Genomic DNA, 16,089 nt, shown 5'->3' with positions numbered 1-16,089 from the left:
ATAAAATTGCAAAGAGTTTGGGGATCTCATCATCTATGGTAGGCAATATCATTAAAAGATTCAGAGAATCTGGAGTAATCTCTGTACGCAAGGGACAAGGGCAAAAACCCATATTGGATGGCTGTGCTCTTCAGGCCCTCAGGCAACACTGCATTAAAAACAGACACGATTCTATAGTGGACATCACTGCATGGGCTCAAGAACAATTCAGAAAATCATTGTCTGTGAACACAGTACATGGCAGCATCCACTAATGCAAGTTAAAACTCTGCCATGCAAAGAAGAAACCATACATAAACAACATCCAGAAATGCCAACACTTCTCAGGGCCCAAGCTCATTTAAGATGTACTGAGGTAAAGTGGAAAACTGTCCTGCGATCTAACTAATCCAAATTGGAGATAATTTTCCTGAATTCTTGGACATCCTCCGGCCTAGAGAAGAGAAGGACCATCTGGCTTGTTATCCGGGCACAGTTCAAAAGCCAGCATCCAGGGGGGCATCAGTGCACATGGCATGGGTAACATGGCATGGGTAACATGGCATGGGTAACTTGCACATCTGTGAAGGCACCATAAATGCTGACCAATATATACAGGTATTGGGGCAACATATGCTGCCATCCAGATGATGTCTTTTTCAGGGAAGGCCTTGCTTATTTCAGCAGAGCAATGGCAAACCACCTTTTGCACATATCACAACAGCATGGCTCTGTAGTAAAAGAGTCCGTGTGCTAAACTGGCCTGCCTGCATTACAGCCCTGTCCCCTATTGAAAACACCTGGTGCATTGTGAAATGAAAAATACAGCAAAGGAGACCCCAAACTGTTGAGCAGCTGAAATCCTATATCAAGTAAGAATGGGAAAACATTCCACTTTCAAAACTACAGCACTTAGTCTCCTCAGTTCCCAAACACTTACAGTGTTGTTAAAAGAAGAGGTGATGCAACACAGTGGTAAACATGCCCCTGTCCCAACTTTTTTGACATGTGTTGCTGGCATCAATTACAGAATGGGTATCTAATTTTATTTCTCAGTGTCAACATTTGATATGTTGTATTTGTACTATTTTCGATTAAATACAGGGATAAATGATTTGCACATCATTGCATTCTGTTTATATTAGCATTTTAAGCAGCGTCACAACTTTTTTGAAAACAGATGAACATTAATAGACTATTTGAAAGAAAATACAATGGATTTATAATAACAATAAATAAATAATGGTGTAGTTAAAAACTTGATTTAAGATACGTTTTAAAAGTTCTAAAGGACTTAAATAACTTAACTAAAAGCATCCATGAACAGTGTGATTTTGAGTCCTGGTTCAAACGTTTCTGAGGGTTATGCTACATTTAAGATAGACAGGGAGTCTGGTCCAGAGATGCACAGCATGGGCTGCTTCACCCAGTTTAGCCCTGGCACTCACCAAGTTTGGCACCAAGCACCATTGCCTTGTATTCAATTCTGAGGCCCAGTGTAGTGACTTTAGAATCTGGGTGATGTGGTCTGACCTGTTGGTCCCTGTAAGAACTCTAGCAGCTGCATGTTGAATAAGCTGAAGCTTTATGATGGTCTTTTTGGGGGGCCCAGTCAAAAGACCAGTGCCGTAGTCAACCCGGCTACAAATAAAAGCTTTTATATTGCTATGTAGGTGAACTATAACGCCAATGGGGGCACAGAGGTCATAGGGGTCTTATTTCATTTATGGGAAGTTTAATTTAGCTTAATTGTACAAATTGTAACTGTACAGATGAAGACATTGGCTGGTTATTACATAATGCACCACATTATTACATATTCAATAAAAAAAGGTCCAACTCACAAATGTTTTAATAATCACTGCATTATGTAATCATTTATTACAAAATGCAGAGACATTTATTGCATGTTGCGTTCAAGCTGATTATTACAAAATGTGGCTGCTTATTACAAAATACAGGTGCTATTACATAATGAAGGGAAAACGTATTCCATTTTGTCATGTTATTACATAATGCAGTGTTATTATATAATGTGTTGTTACAGACCTTCATTTTGAACCATGTGCAACACAGTAGCAAAGACCTGCAGACACCCCACCATCCATGGAATGTGGTGATGTGTGTTTGTTCTGCACTGTTGTAATACTCAAGTCCAGGTAACCATTGGTAACTGCAATGATACTGAGCATTACTATTAGCAGCACTAGAAGGTTAGCAGTTCTGTTTGACAGTTTGAATTTCATCTCACAGACAGTGGTGAGCTGTGGGGGTGTGTGGGCATGCAGACTGCTCCGGCTCAGTCTCTGATCATCAGGCCACTCTTTTGCTTCCCTGTTGCTAGTCTTGCAAGGCCATACTTATTTGACAAATTTGATAATGTGTCCTTAAAGGTCAGTATACTTAGAAATGAGTGCTGGCACCAAGCACTAAGATTTTGATTGAATGTAACATTTAAACAAACCTCCCCACACACATGTTTGTTGAAGGTAAGGTGGTTCAACACTCTTTGGAACGGGATAAAAAATATTTTCCAGAGAGTTGTCAGTTCCTATGCTTCTTTGCAACATTGCAGAAAATAATCAAGAAGCAGACATCGAAGAAAATGTGTCGCAAATGTGTCACCGCAAGTGTGTGTGGTGACGAGGAAGGTACCAAGCGCAGGCAAAATGGCAGTCGATGTCCCAGGGAGGGGGGGGGCGGGGCAGCGCAGAACCCCCTCCGGCACAAACCAGCCAAGGGGGCGGAATGGCTGGGACAGGCCAGGGTGGTGGAGCGGCCGGAACCGGAGAGGGTGGAGGCGGCTCAGGCCACTCCTCCTCGGGCTCAGGAGGCATGGGCTGCCGCTTCTGGCAGGTAGGAGGCACGGGCTGTGGCTCCAGGGCAGCAGGGGGGCGCTGGCTGCAGTTCCTGAGCAGCAGCAGGGAAGAGCCTGCGCCTTGGAGCTGGCACCGGACGTAGAGGGGGTGCTGTCAAGGCTCCCCTTGGGTACCCACTCAGCCCCCCTCTAAATTTTCTGGGGAGGCCTCTGGGTCTCCGTAACCTGAGGAGGCCTCGGTTCAGGGGGGAACCGCGGACCAGGCGTTGGGCACCTCGCCCTGCATTGTGGTGCTGCCCTCTTCTTCCTTCAGCCTCCTCTCCTACATCCCGTCCTCTCTGCCTCCTGCATCTCCTGCAGGAGCCCTATAACCAGCTCCTCCTCCTCCTTAGTGAGGGGCTTGACCACTCCCCATTGGTCCAAGCCCCATAGCAACCCCCCAAACTTTTCATGAGGCGATCTCCAGCCTCGCTCCCTCTGGGGGTCTTCCTCCTCTCTCCCATAAACCACCTCCTCGTCTTCCGAGGAAAGGGAGTCAGACCCCCAATCACCCCTCCAGGTATAACTCCTTCCTGGAGGGACTGCCTGCTGGTTCCATTTTTCTTGGTCGATCATTTCTGTTGCAAGTGTGTGTGGTGAAGAGGAAGGAACCAAGCGCAGGCAGAATGGCAGTCGATGTTGAATCTTTACTTAAAAGTAACACCGAGCACTAAACATAAGGCTGGCTATGCAGCAAAACGTCTCTTGATTGGTTTGACTCAGTGTGATGACATGCTCACGTGTTGGAGTCCTGCTAACAACACAACATCTCAGACAAAACTGGGCATGACATCACTAGAATGAATGATGTGTCTTGTCGTAGAGATTAAACATTTATAACATTACACTGATTAGCACAGAAAGCTGCAACCTTTGGGGCATGTTTTCTGTTGCCTTGTTTATCCAAGGTATGGAGTCTGGGCAGGGTTGGTATGATGAGAACTGCATAGCAGTAATGACACGGCACCTACAGCAGGTCCAGAATGGTGTGGCCTGGGGAGTGGAAGAGGGTCTTCATGATGCTATGACTACAGAGTGACCATCCTAACATCCCAAAATAGCCCCACCACATACTTCTCCACTCATCCCCACTAAGCCAAGTGCTGGGTCACCACTGCAATACTTCCTGTTGGAACCAGAGAGGAAGTGCCCAAAATAAACGCTTCTCTTCCCCCTAACAGTAGTCTAAAGTAGGGGTTCACAAGCCTTTTCAGTTACTGTACCACAGACAGAATTGTGCTCTACTTGGAGTACCCCTGAAGTACCCCCTCATGTTAATTTCACTAGTAAGCCTATGGTGTCATGAGTGTTTTCAAGTACTCCCTGTTGAGAGGCCAAGTACCCCCAGGAGTCCTAGTCCCCCTGGTTGGGAACCACCGTTCTACAGGATCTAAGTGTGGCAGTTATTTAGGACCAGTCAGGTGTTTAACAGACTAGAGGTGGGGTTTCAGCCTGGGGAACAAATGTAAACATCCTCACCCCGTCTCCACCCTAACTAATGTCAACACCCCGTATCCACCCTAACCCTAACTAATGTCAACACCCCGTATCCACCCTAACCCTAACTAATGTCAACACCCCGTATCCACCCTAACCCTAACTAATGTCAACACCCCGTATCCACCCTAACCCTAACTAATGTCAACACCCCGTATCCACCCTAACCCTAACTAATGTCAACACCCCGTATCCACCCTAACCCTAACTAATGTCAACACCCCGTATCCACCCTAACCCTAACTAATGTCAACACCCCGGCTCCACCCTCTACATCCTAGGCCAAGACCCATCCAAGTCATCTTATTTCAGATGTGGCCTCTGTGTCCTCAATTTGATTTGCTGGTGTCCATGGCTGTCTGGAGTGTGAAGCCTGGTATCTGGCTGGTATCTAGAGTGTGAAGCCTGGTATCTGGCTGGTATCTAGAGTGTGAAGCCTGGTATCTGGAGTGTGAAGCCTGGTATCTGGCAGGTATCTGGCGTGTGAAGCCTGGTATCTGGCTGGTATCTGGAGTGTAAAGCCTGGTATCTGGCTGGTATCTGGAGTGTGAAGCCTGGTATCTGGCTGGTATCTGGCTGGTATCTGGAGTGTGAAGCCTGGTATCTGGCTGGTATCTGGCTGGTATCTGGAGTGTGAAGCCTGGTATCTGGCTGGTATCTGGAGTGTGAAGCCTGGTATCTGGCTGGTATCTGGAGTGTAAAGCCTGGTATCTGGCTGGTATCTGGAGTGTAAAGCCTGGTATCTGGCTAGTATCTGGAGTGTAAAGCCTGGTATCTGGCTGCTGTCTGTCTCTACCCAGTCGGCCTTCCTCTTGACCAGTGGGTCCAGCCTGTTGACTCCCTGCTTGGCTGTTTGTCTCTGGATCTGAGGAATCAGGAGCTCTGCTCTCTCACCCCCTTTCTCAGAAAAACACACACACACACACACACATTGCCTTTTGAAAATAGTCAAACCCCTTCAATTTTTCCACATTTTGTTGTAGTACGAAGTGATAAAATGGATCTGATATCTCATGCCTACAATCAAAACAATACTCTTTACTGTCTAAGTGGACCTAAGTGAAATACAGCCACTGACACTGGCTGTTTATAACCAGAACTCACCTAATTGCTAATATGATTTCCCTCAACTGGGGGAGGCCCAGAGTGGCCAGCCGTGCTGCTGCTTTAGTATATCATGAGGTTTGCCCACCTGAATAGTATAAAAATTGCCAAATATTTTGTATTCTTTAAGCTCTGTCAAAATGCTTGTTAATCCTTGATAGACACCTATTTTCTAGTATTGCCATCGATTGTCAAGTCAATTTAAGTATAACTGATAACAGGAACATTGTCAAAGTCATGATGTTAACCTCTAGTTGAGCTGAATATATCAATAAATATTTTTCTCTGAAATGTCATCTTTAAGTATGCTGACTACTGTGGAAGATACTGTATTAACACTGGTACTCAATAATGTACAGTGGTTGTTTTGCCCCAAATATTATGCTTTGCATTCAGTGAAAATGATTATTGTCTTTGCACACCCTTTATTCTTTCACTGTCATTTTGGTTATTATCAATGAGCAATTGAATTGGATAAGAAGCCTATCTTTGCAGTGACTGGTTGTGTTGATAGACTGTCCAATGTCTAATTAATGCCCAAAGGGATTTCATGCTTTTAAAAGTATAACTGGTCCCATTACTAATAATTGTTACTGAATATGTGTGCTTTACATTCATTATTTGACTGAGGAATATATGTGTGCTCTACATTCATTATTTGACTGAGGAATATATGTGTGCTTTACATTCATTATTTGACTGAGGAATATATGTGTGCTTTACATTCATTATTTGACTGAGGAATACATGTGTGCTTTACATTCATTATTTGACTGAGGAATATATGTGTGCTTGACATCCATTACTCCACTGAGGAATCTATGTGTGCTTGACATCCATTACTCCACTGAGGAATATGTGGAGTATAGAGGTGGGGTCATTCAAAATATATGGTAACCATTATTGCAAAAAGCAGTCTATTGTACTTATGCAAAGTTTTAAGCAAGTGTTAACTCTTTAGTATATTTAAACCTTTTTTTTAAACACATATGTGGAGAAATTAGACTGTGGTTCGGGCGTTGACTTGCTCACACCAGGACACTGACATTTTGTTTTTAAATCACTAGTGTGGCTTTGGCTGAATGTTATGAGACATTGTCCTGTTGGAAGATTAAACTTCTTCCAAGTTGCAATTGTACAATAAGAACTGTGGGACCCAGTGACATTAATAATTAACATTAAAACATATGAAAAGTTTGAATGGCACACAGGTACCATTCATATCTATATACTATGTTCAGTATGTAATGAAGGTCTATATACACTGTTCAGTATGTAATGTAGGTCTATATACTATGTTCAGTATGTTATGAAGGTCTATATACTATGTTCAGTATGTAATGAAGGTCTATATACAATGTTCAGTATGTAATGTAGGTCTATATACTATGTTCAGTATGTTATGAAGGTCTATATACTATGTTCAGTATGTTATGTAGGTACTGTAAGTCTATGAATACTCCCAGTTAGTGGGATGCCATTGTGGGGCAGGGCAGTGGATAGGCTCAGAGACTCAGATAAGTCCTGCTATTTAACATGACACCACTTGCACTAAGACTGTGACAGCTGCATACTCTGCACATGCCGCCCATTCTGTTTGTTGTAGGGGATTACAGTGTGATAAAAGGCCCAGTGAGGAGCAGTGAGGCTTGGCCCAGAGCACTACTGTTTCCCCCGACAAAGAGGGCTTTTTCCTTGGCCTCCAGGGCTCTGACAGGACACAGGTGGGACACATCATTCTGAAAAGTATGAATGGAAGAATTCAAATGATGATTGGTTTCATGTCACCTTTAGAAATCAGCCTACTGAAATGTCCCCAGGGTTTTATAACCTGTTCATTTACTCAGCAGCCAATGGGATCCAACTGGCCATTTTTACACGGTTGCTTTTTGACTGGTCAGATGAACTCAAAGACTGGTCTTGGGTACTGTATAAAAAGCATTAACAACTATCAGGATCATGACCTCCCTCCCAGGTAGGCTGTCACCTGTGTGTTTGGGCATGGACTGAACACTGTGAATGAAAACACTGTGCTTACATTGATATGGCACTGGTTTACATACTGTAAAGTAAGCTATTATGGTTAAGCAGATTGCCACACCCTTCAACTTTCCCAAATGCATTGAGAGTTGTTCCGGTAAGACAGGGCTGTGGATGTCAACAAATTAGAGAAGGGAGAAAATGGGTTAAGAAACACAACCATGGACATAGTATAGTACCTAACATAACCATGGACATGGTATATAGTATCTAACACAACCATGGACATAGTATAGTATCTAACACAACCATGGACATAGTATAGTATCTAACACAACCATGGACATAGTATAGTATCTAACACAACCATGGACATAGTATAGTATCTAACACAACCATGGACATAGTATAGTACCTAACACAACCACGGACATAGTATAGTATCCAACACAACCATGGACATAGTATAGTATCTAACACAACCATGGACATAGTATAGTACCTAACACAACCATGGGCATAGTATAGTATCCAACACAACCATGGACATAGTATAGTATCCAACACAACCATGGACATAGTATAGTATCTAACACAACCATGGGCATAGTATAGTATCCAACACAACCATGGACATAGTATAGTATCTAACACAACCATGGACATAGTATAGTATCCAACACAACCATGGACATAGTATAGTATCTAACACAACCACGGACATAGTATAGTATCCAACACAACCATGGACATAGTATAGTACCTAACACAACCACGGACATAGTATAGTACCTAACACAACCATGGGCATAGTATAGTATCCAACACAACCATGGACATAGTATAGTATCTAACACAACCATGGACATAGTATAGTATCTAACACAACCACGGACATAGTATAGTACCTAACACAACCACGGACATAGTATAGTATCTAACACAACCATGGGCATAGTATAGTATCCAACACAACCATGGACATAGTATAGTATCTAACACAACCATGGACATAGTATAGTATCTAACACAACCATGGACATAGTATAGTATCAAACACAACCACGGACATAGTATAGTATCTAACACAACCATGGACATAGTATAGTATCTAACACAACCACGGACATAGTATAGTACCTAACAAAACCATGGACATAGTATAGTATCTAACACAACCACGGACATAGTATAGTATCTAACACAACCACGGACATAGTATAGTACCTAACACAACCATGGGCATAGTATAGTATCTAACACAACCATGGACATAGTATAGTATCTAACACAACCATGGACATAGTATAGTATCTAACACAACCATGGACATAGTATAGTATCTAATACAACCATGGACATGGGGGTTGTTGTGGTGAGTCTCCCATAGATCCAACTCATCTCCATGACGATGTACAAGGGGGCATCTGTCGCTGTCACTATGGTCACCCTGCAGGCATTTATTCAGCCAGTAATATTTTTTGAAGAGTTGAGAGCCGAGCCAGAGAGACAGGACACATTCCTGGACTAAGACAGCCCTGCTCTGGGTATCTACCAGTCCCTTAAATCCTAACGTCAGACGTCAAAGGGAACCACATTAAGCTGACCATATATCAGGGTCTAGAGGCAATCAACCTCCTTCCCACCTCCATCCCATTATAGTCTAAAACATGTTATAGTCTACAAGAAATTACAGCCTACAATGCTCAATAGTGTAAAATACATTACAGTCTACATGACATTATAGTCCGACTTATATTAAAGTCTATGAGACATAACAGTCTACAAGACATTATATTCCCCAATACATAACCGTCTTCAAGACATTATATTCCCCAATACATAACCGTCTTCAAGACATTATATTCCCCAATACATAACCGTCTTCAAGACATTATATTCCCCAATACATAACCGTCTTCAAGACATTATAGTCCCCAATACATTACAGTCTACGAGACATTAAAGTCCCTAATACAATACAGCCTACAAAACAGTACTGTCCAGAAGATATTGGCCTGGCATTGTGATGGGCAAGAAGCATTAGAAGGAAGATGAAAACTCCAGTACTGTATTAGTATATTTCAATAGTATTGTTTCCAGCTCTAGAATAATGAATACTATTCCAAACATGTCCTATCTCCCTCCACCCACGTTCAGCTGTCCTGGAATGTTCTGATGCTTGTCATTGGGGGAAAGTGGAGCTCTATTGGCAATGACAAGACAACTACACTGACCCACCCACATAAACACACCCACCCACCCAGATACACACACCCAAACAAACTGGTTTTATTATACTTGTGAAGTCTTACATAGGGTCAAACTTCATTCCAACAAAAAACTATTTATTCAAATATTCAGCTGTTTCAGATCCCCTGTAATAGTTTCAGTTCAGTTCCCATAGTTCTGTGCTACTAATTAAAACACACAGGAGAGAAATCAACAGTGGTTACACAGAGATCACACACAGTGATCACATATAAGAGAGCAGAATGTTTCCAACCGAGACAGAGATAACATATTCATCAGTCCTTTCAGAACCGCCTCCAAGTTATAATGACTACTCAGAGTATCTTTCAGTCATGTCATACTGAGCCAGTTATAATGACTACTCAGAGTATCTTTCAGTCATGTCATACTGAGCCCAAGTTATAATGACTACTCAGAGTATCCTTCAGTCCTGTCATACTGAGGCCAAGTTATAATGACTTCTCAGAGTATCCTTCAGTCCTGTAATACTGAGCCCAAGTTATAATGACTACTCAGAGTATCCTTCAGTCCTGTAATACTGAGCCCAAGTTATAATGACTTCTCAGAGTATCCTTCAGTCCTGTAATACTGAGCCCAAGTTATAATGACTTCTCAGAGTATCCTTCAGTCCTGTAATACTGAGCCCAAGTTATAATGACTTCTCAGAGTATCCTTCATTCCTGTCATACTGAGCCCAAGTTATAATGACTACTCAGAGTATCCTTCATTCCTGTCATACTAAGCCCAAGTTATAATGACTACTCAGAGAACCCATCAGTTTCACAGGGTTGTGTGCTATATTACAAAGATCAACTAATACAGAACTGCACAGCAGAGTAAACATTGTGGACTTGTTGACTGTACCCCAACTGTTCCCCTTTACTATAAAATGCTGAGAGGGATGTTTTCCAACCGGGTGACGAGGAGTGGGAGGAGAGTATGTCTGACACCCCCCCGGTTCTGCTGACAGTGACGTAGAGGTGGTAGTGTGTGTGTTTAGGGGAGATGGGGGCTGAGAGTTATGAGTGACTCTGACACACTGCTACCCCCTCTCTCTCTGAGACCCACACAGGCGTCTTTGTACTCCCTCGACCATCAGTGACCATCCATCACAGGCTAACCTGACAGCCCCCCGCAAGCCAGCACTCAACTATTACCTTCAACCTTGTCCCAGACCACTACCCAAACCAACCCTGTCCCAGACCACTACCCAAACCAACCCTGTCCCAGACCACTACCCAAACCAACCCTGTCCCAGACCACTACCCAAACCAACCCTGTCCCAGACCACTACCAAACCAACCCTGTCCCAGACCACTACCAAACCAACCCTGTCCCAGACCACTACCCAAACCAACCCTGTCCCAGACCACTACCCAAACCAACCCTGTCCCAGACCACTACCAAACCAACCCTGTCCCAGACCGCAACCCAAACCAACCCTGTCCCAGACCACTACCAAACCAACCCTGTCCTAGACCGCAACCAAAACAACCCTGTCCCAGACCACTAACCAAACCAACCCTGTCCCAGACCACTACCCAAACCAACCCTGTCCCAGACCACTACCAAACCAACCCTGTCCCAGACCACTACCAAACCAACCCTGTCCCAGACCACTAACCAAACCAACCCTGTCCCAGACCACTACCCAAACCAACCCTGTCCCAGACCACTACCAAACCAACCCTGTCCCAGACCACTACCAAACCAACCCTGTCCCAGACCACTACCAAACCAACCCTGTCCCAGACCACTACCAAACCAACCCTGTCACAGACCACTACCCAAACCAACCCTGTCCCAGACCACTACCCAAACCAACCCTGTCCCAGACCACTACCAAACCAAGTCCCAGACCACTATCAAACCAACCCTGTCCCAGACCACTACCAAACCAAGTCCCAGACCACTATCAAACCAACCCTGTCCCAGACCACTACCAAACCAACCCTGTCCCAGACCACTACCAAACCAAGTCACAGACCACTACCAAACCAACCCTGTCACAGACCACTACCAAACCAACCCTGTCCCAGACCACTACCAAACCAACCCTGTCCCAGACCACTACCAAACCAAGTCACAGACCACTACCAAACCAACCCTGTACCAAACCAACCCTGTCACAACCCTGACACATTGTCCATTGCTCAGATAACTACTTAACATAGCTCTTCCTTACCCAACCACGCAGTCCCCAGTCATCTGTCGAAATATGACAGTAATTGACCGCCTTAACAACCATGCTGCAGTGTCAGGTGAGTAAATAAGCCTGTGGTTGATGATGCATCTGAGCGGAAGCCTGTCACAATTAGCTTGTGAGCTATCAGGTTAGACACGTCCTGAGGGATTAGCGCCTGGCAGCTAGGCTAGCGCTCTCCGCAGGGTCAGGACAACCAAGGCCATCCTAAACATCTTACCGGATGTGACTATCACTACTAGGACAAATACCAGGCAATGTGAACTTGTCCACACTGTACTTCCTGTATCAGCTAGGAAAGAGTCATACAGTAACTCCAGGTAACTAGGTCCAGTTCTGTCTACATCCACTCACATTACCTGATTATTTGTCACCTTAAACTTCATTGTATTAAAACATCATTCAAACACATCTATATAGTGGCTCGATATTAAATAAATAACTTTGACAAATGGTACTGCCCTGTTTTCTGCCATCATGTACGGTGACGTGTATGGACATCATGTGACATGTGCCTGTATGGTAGGAGTCATCATGCCTGCTGTCATGGAGGGGGACATGAGGCTGGGATTAGCTCATTAAGGCAGCCATCTTTGATCCCCTGGTCAGATCTGAGGTAATCTGACCAATTTCCACTGCAAGCAGATCGTATTCCATCCTCTGATACGCCATGTGATGGAGCTCTACCCTGCACACACACATATACACACCACCACACGCACGGGCCTGAAGCTCTGGAGAACAGAGCCCAACGGAGATGTGAAGTTTAGATGTGCAGCAACAGCTAAACGTCGTGTCAGGTTTCTCCGGGCTCGTGCTAAATTTAACCCTGTGATCCTTCAGCAGTCGGAGGGTTTAAATGCCACCCTGCAGTTGCTGCTCCACAACAGTTGTTCTCCACACGTCCTCCTCAGGCCAGGAGTGGGCGAGGCTCATTCACACCCTCCCTCCAACACACTCGGACCTAACAACCCAACAGAACACACACGGCTGAGCCCCGAGGAATCCAACCGGAGTATTCCTCCCCTAAACCTGATCGTCCACCAGCATGGAGCTTTTCGAGACCAACCCCTATTTCTTCCCCGACCAGCGCTTCTACGAGGGGGGGGACAGCTTCTACCAGTCCCGCCTGCCGGGCGGGTACGACCAGGAGGGGTACCAGGAGCGCGGGGGCTCCATGGCGGGACTGTGTGGGGGTCTGTCCGGGGGTGTCGGGGTGGGGGTGAACGGAGGTATGGAAGACAAGGCGTCCCCATCCAGTCTGTCCCCCGACTCGGAGCCCCACTGCCCCGGACAGTGTCTCCCCTGGGCCTGCAAGCTGTGTAAACGCAAGACGGTCACCATGGACCGGCGGAAAGCGGCCACCATGCGGGAGAAGAGGAGGCTGAAGAAAGTGAACGAGGCGTTTGAGGCCCTGAAGAGGAGCACCCTGATGAATCCCAACCAGAGGCTTCCCAAGGTGGAGATCCTGAGGAGCGCCATTCAGTACATCGAGAGGCTGCAGGCACTTGTCTCCTCCCTCAACCAGCAGGAGAACGACCAGCAGGGAGCACAGGGCCTGCACTACCGCTCCGGACCTACCCTACCTAGAGTAAGTAAGGCTGGGATGGAAGGAGGGTGAGGAGGGGATTGGGAGAAATAGAGGGATACAGATTGTAGAAGCAAGGAGATACAGAGACAGCAGAACAGAAGGAGGTGAGAAGATCAAAGATGGAGGCACTGAGTTAGAGTGACAGAGAAAAAGTAAGAACAAGGCAAGACAAGAGATAATAAGGTTATGACTGAAGGAGAAGAGTGAATAGGAGAGGACAGCGGAGTAAAGAGGAGTTAGGGAGCAGAGGACAGTAGGGATAGTGGAGTTGAGAGGACAGTCGAGAGGAGAAAAGGATGGGAAGGACAGTGGGAGAGGTTAGAAGGAGAGAACAGTAGAGGAGAGGGAGACTGGAGAGGAAGAAAGGAAGGAGAATAATGAGAGAGATTTAGCAACAGCAATGGAAATAATATAGAAGGGGAACATTGGTTAAATATATCTGGAAATGTCATTTTAGTCCGTCAGGTATTGACAGTGCTTTGGGTAGAGCAGGTTTAGCGGCTGGTGTGTGACGTGAAGGCTGTTTACATGTGTGTGTGTGAGCTGGTTGTTGTGTGGTAGGATCACAGGTCTATGTGCGTGAGAGGTCTACGCTGATGTATGTGGTTTCACTGGTGTGGAATAAAAGCTTTTAACAGCACCTCCAGAATAGAATCCACACATGAATGAACCCTGTTGACACCTGGTTTTAACATCCTCCACTCTGATCTTGTCCTGGTTTACAGTCAGATCATAACACATGTTTTAGTATCTGCATCTGCCTAAATGTGTGCAGAATGTGGACATGATTAAAAGAGGACATCAGCACCAGGTGTAAACAGGGCTATTGTAAACACGTACCACTGAGCAGAGCCTTCATCAAACCATTACAACAGTACAGGCAACAGAGATATTCACACATCTCCCCCTGTGTGTTTTGTTTCAATTCCCATGGGAGTCCTACCTGGCCTACAGAACACTTACTAAAGGATTGAAGACAGCAGTACAACAGTTTATTCACAAACTCATTGATAAAGTACTGCCTATCATCGGGTATGTGTGTGCAAGTGTGTCGTGAATGTGGTGTAATGTGTGTGTGTGTGTGTGTGTGTTGGATGATTTATTGACAAGAGCAGTCTAGACAGGCAAGCTGCAACTGACAGATCATCAGTTATGTGTGGTTGTTGATATTAGGATGGCTGTGTGTGTGTGTGTGTGTGTGGTTGTTGAAGACATGAATGTGTCACTGCTGGCGAGTCTGCGGGTGTGTGTGTCGTGACGTGTCATAAAGCGGGGTGACTGACAGCACCGGGTGTGTCTCCATGGTAACAGGTGTCGTCGTCGAGCGAGCAGGGATCAGGCAGCACCTGTTGTAGCAGCCCAGAGTGGAGCAACACCTCAGACCACTGCACCCAGAGCTACAGCAACGAGGGTAAACACACACACACACACACTCAGAGCATGGTGCCCAAGAAAACTGGGTTGGTTTTCCTGATCTCTCTCCTTGTCTTCAGACTCTCCACAGCAGACTAACCTGCGCTCTCTGACCTCCATCGTGGACAGCATCTCAGCAGCAGAGGGCGCTCCGGGAGCCTACCCTGTACCCGTGGACATTACCAAATGAACCCAGAGCTGCACGTCCCCTCATCCCTTCCCCAGAGGTCATTGCTGATCTGACACAACTGGATAGGTGAAATCTATTAAATGGATCCGACATAGCACCTATCTTATGCTGTTAGATCAGAGACCACTTTAATGATGTGAGGAAGGAAAAGCAGTGAGTGTGTTCCAGCTAGATCCAAACTAGCACAGGGATATCACACAACACCACCACCCACACACAAACACCATCACACAACACCACCACCCACACACAAACACCATCACATAACACCACACACAAACACCATCACACAACACCACCACCCACACACAAACACCATCACACAACACCACCACCCACACACAAACACCATCACACAACACCACACACAAACACCATCACACAACACCACACACAAACACCATCACACAACACCACCACCCACACACAAACACCATCACATAACACCACACACAAACAACATCACACAACACCACCCACCCGACACACAAAAAACATCACACAACACCACACACCTGCACACACAAACACCATCAAACAACACCACCCACACCCACAGCACCACCTCATACAACACTATAGGCCAGGAGGTTTTTCCTGGTCAGGTCATGGGAGCAGGACTCATTCCTGGTCCAAACCCCAATGCCCTCACACCTCTTCCAGGACTAAGGCCATAATATTCCCTACTTTCCAAACCTTGTGGTCCACTCCTCCCTTCCAGTAGGCTGTCAGCCAACTCAGATCCTAACTGAGATCCCACTGGCAGAAATCAGTGTTTCATTTAAGGTAAATATCCAGTTGTCTCTATAGATCTCTTGTTAGGACTTAGACCCTAGGTGCCACTGGGAAGGAGCAAGGAGAGAAGCTGGTTTTCTGTTCTGACTTAATGCAGAGAAATCAGTGTTTCCTCTGACTCTAAATGTTTCCCTGATCTCTCTTGCATTTTGTTTGCATGTTTATTATTTGTGGGGCCAATATGTACCATGGCAGTTTTGACCAATGAGATCTGCTTAATTTAAACT

General features: G+C 45.3%; 1 protein-coding gene across 1 annotated transcript; it reads left to right on the top strand.

Moving 5' to 3' along the window:
- The first annotated feature begins 12,660 nt into the window (after positions 1-12,660).
- Positions 12,661-15,067, top strand: myog (myogenin). The gene is made up of 3 exons (XM_010895583.5): positions 12,661-13,464; positions 14,776-14,875; positions 14,958-15,067. The coding sequence occupies exons 1-3, from the start codon at positions 12,922-12,924 to the stop codon at positions 15,065-15,067; spliced, it is 753 nt and encodes a 250-aa protein (XP_010893885.2). The 5' UTR covers positions 12,661-12,921.
- Positions 15,068-16,089: the final 1,022 nt, after the last annotated feature.

This window comes from Esox lucius, chromosome 17, assembly GCF_011004845.1.
Source record: "Esox lucius isolate fEsoLuc1 chromosome 17, fEsoLuc1.pri, whole genome shotgun sequence".
Classification (NCBI taxonomy): Eukaryota; Metazoa; Chordata; class Actinopteri; order Esociformes; family Esocidae; genus Esox; species Esox lucius.
The sequence above is the reverse complement of the archived record's forward strand: the minus strand, read 5'-3'. Positions and strand labels throughout refer to the sequence as shown.

Coding starts and splice junctions, on each gene's coding strand:
- myog (XM_010895583.5), top strand. CDS start 12,922: ATGGAGCTTTTCGAGACCAACCCCTATTTCTTCCCCGACCAGCGCTTC. Junction 13,465..14,775: donor CCGGACCTACCCTACCTAGA/GTAAGTAAGGCT, acceptor CCATGGTAACAG/GTGTCGTCGTCGAGCGAGCA. Junction 14,876..14,957: donor CCAGAGCTACAGCAACGAGG/GTAAACACACAC, acceptor CCTTGTCTTCAG/ACTCTCCACAGCAGACTAAC.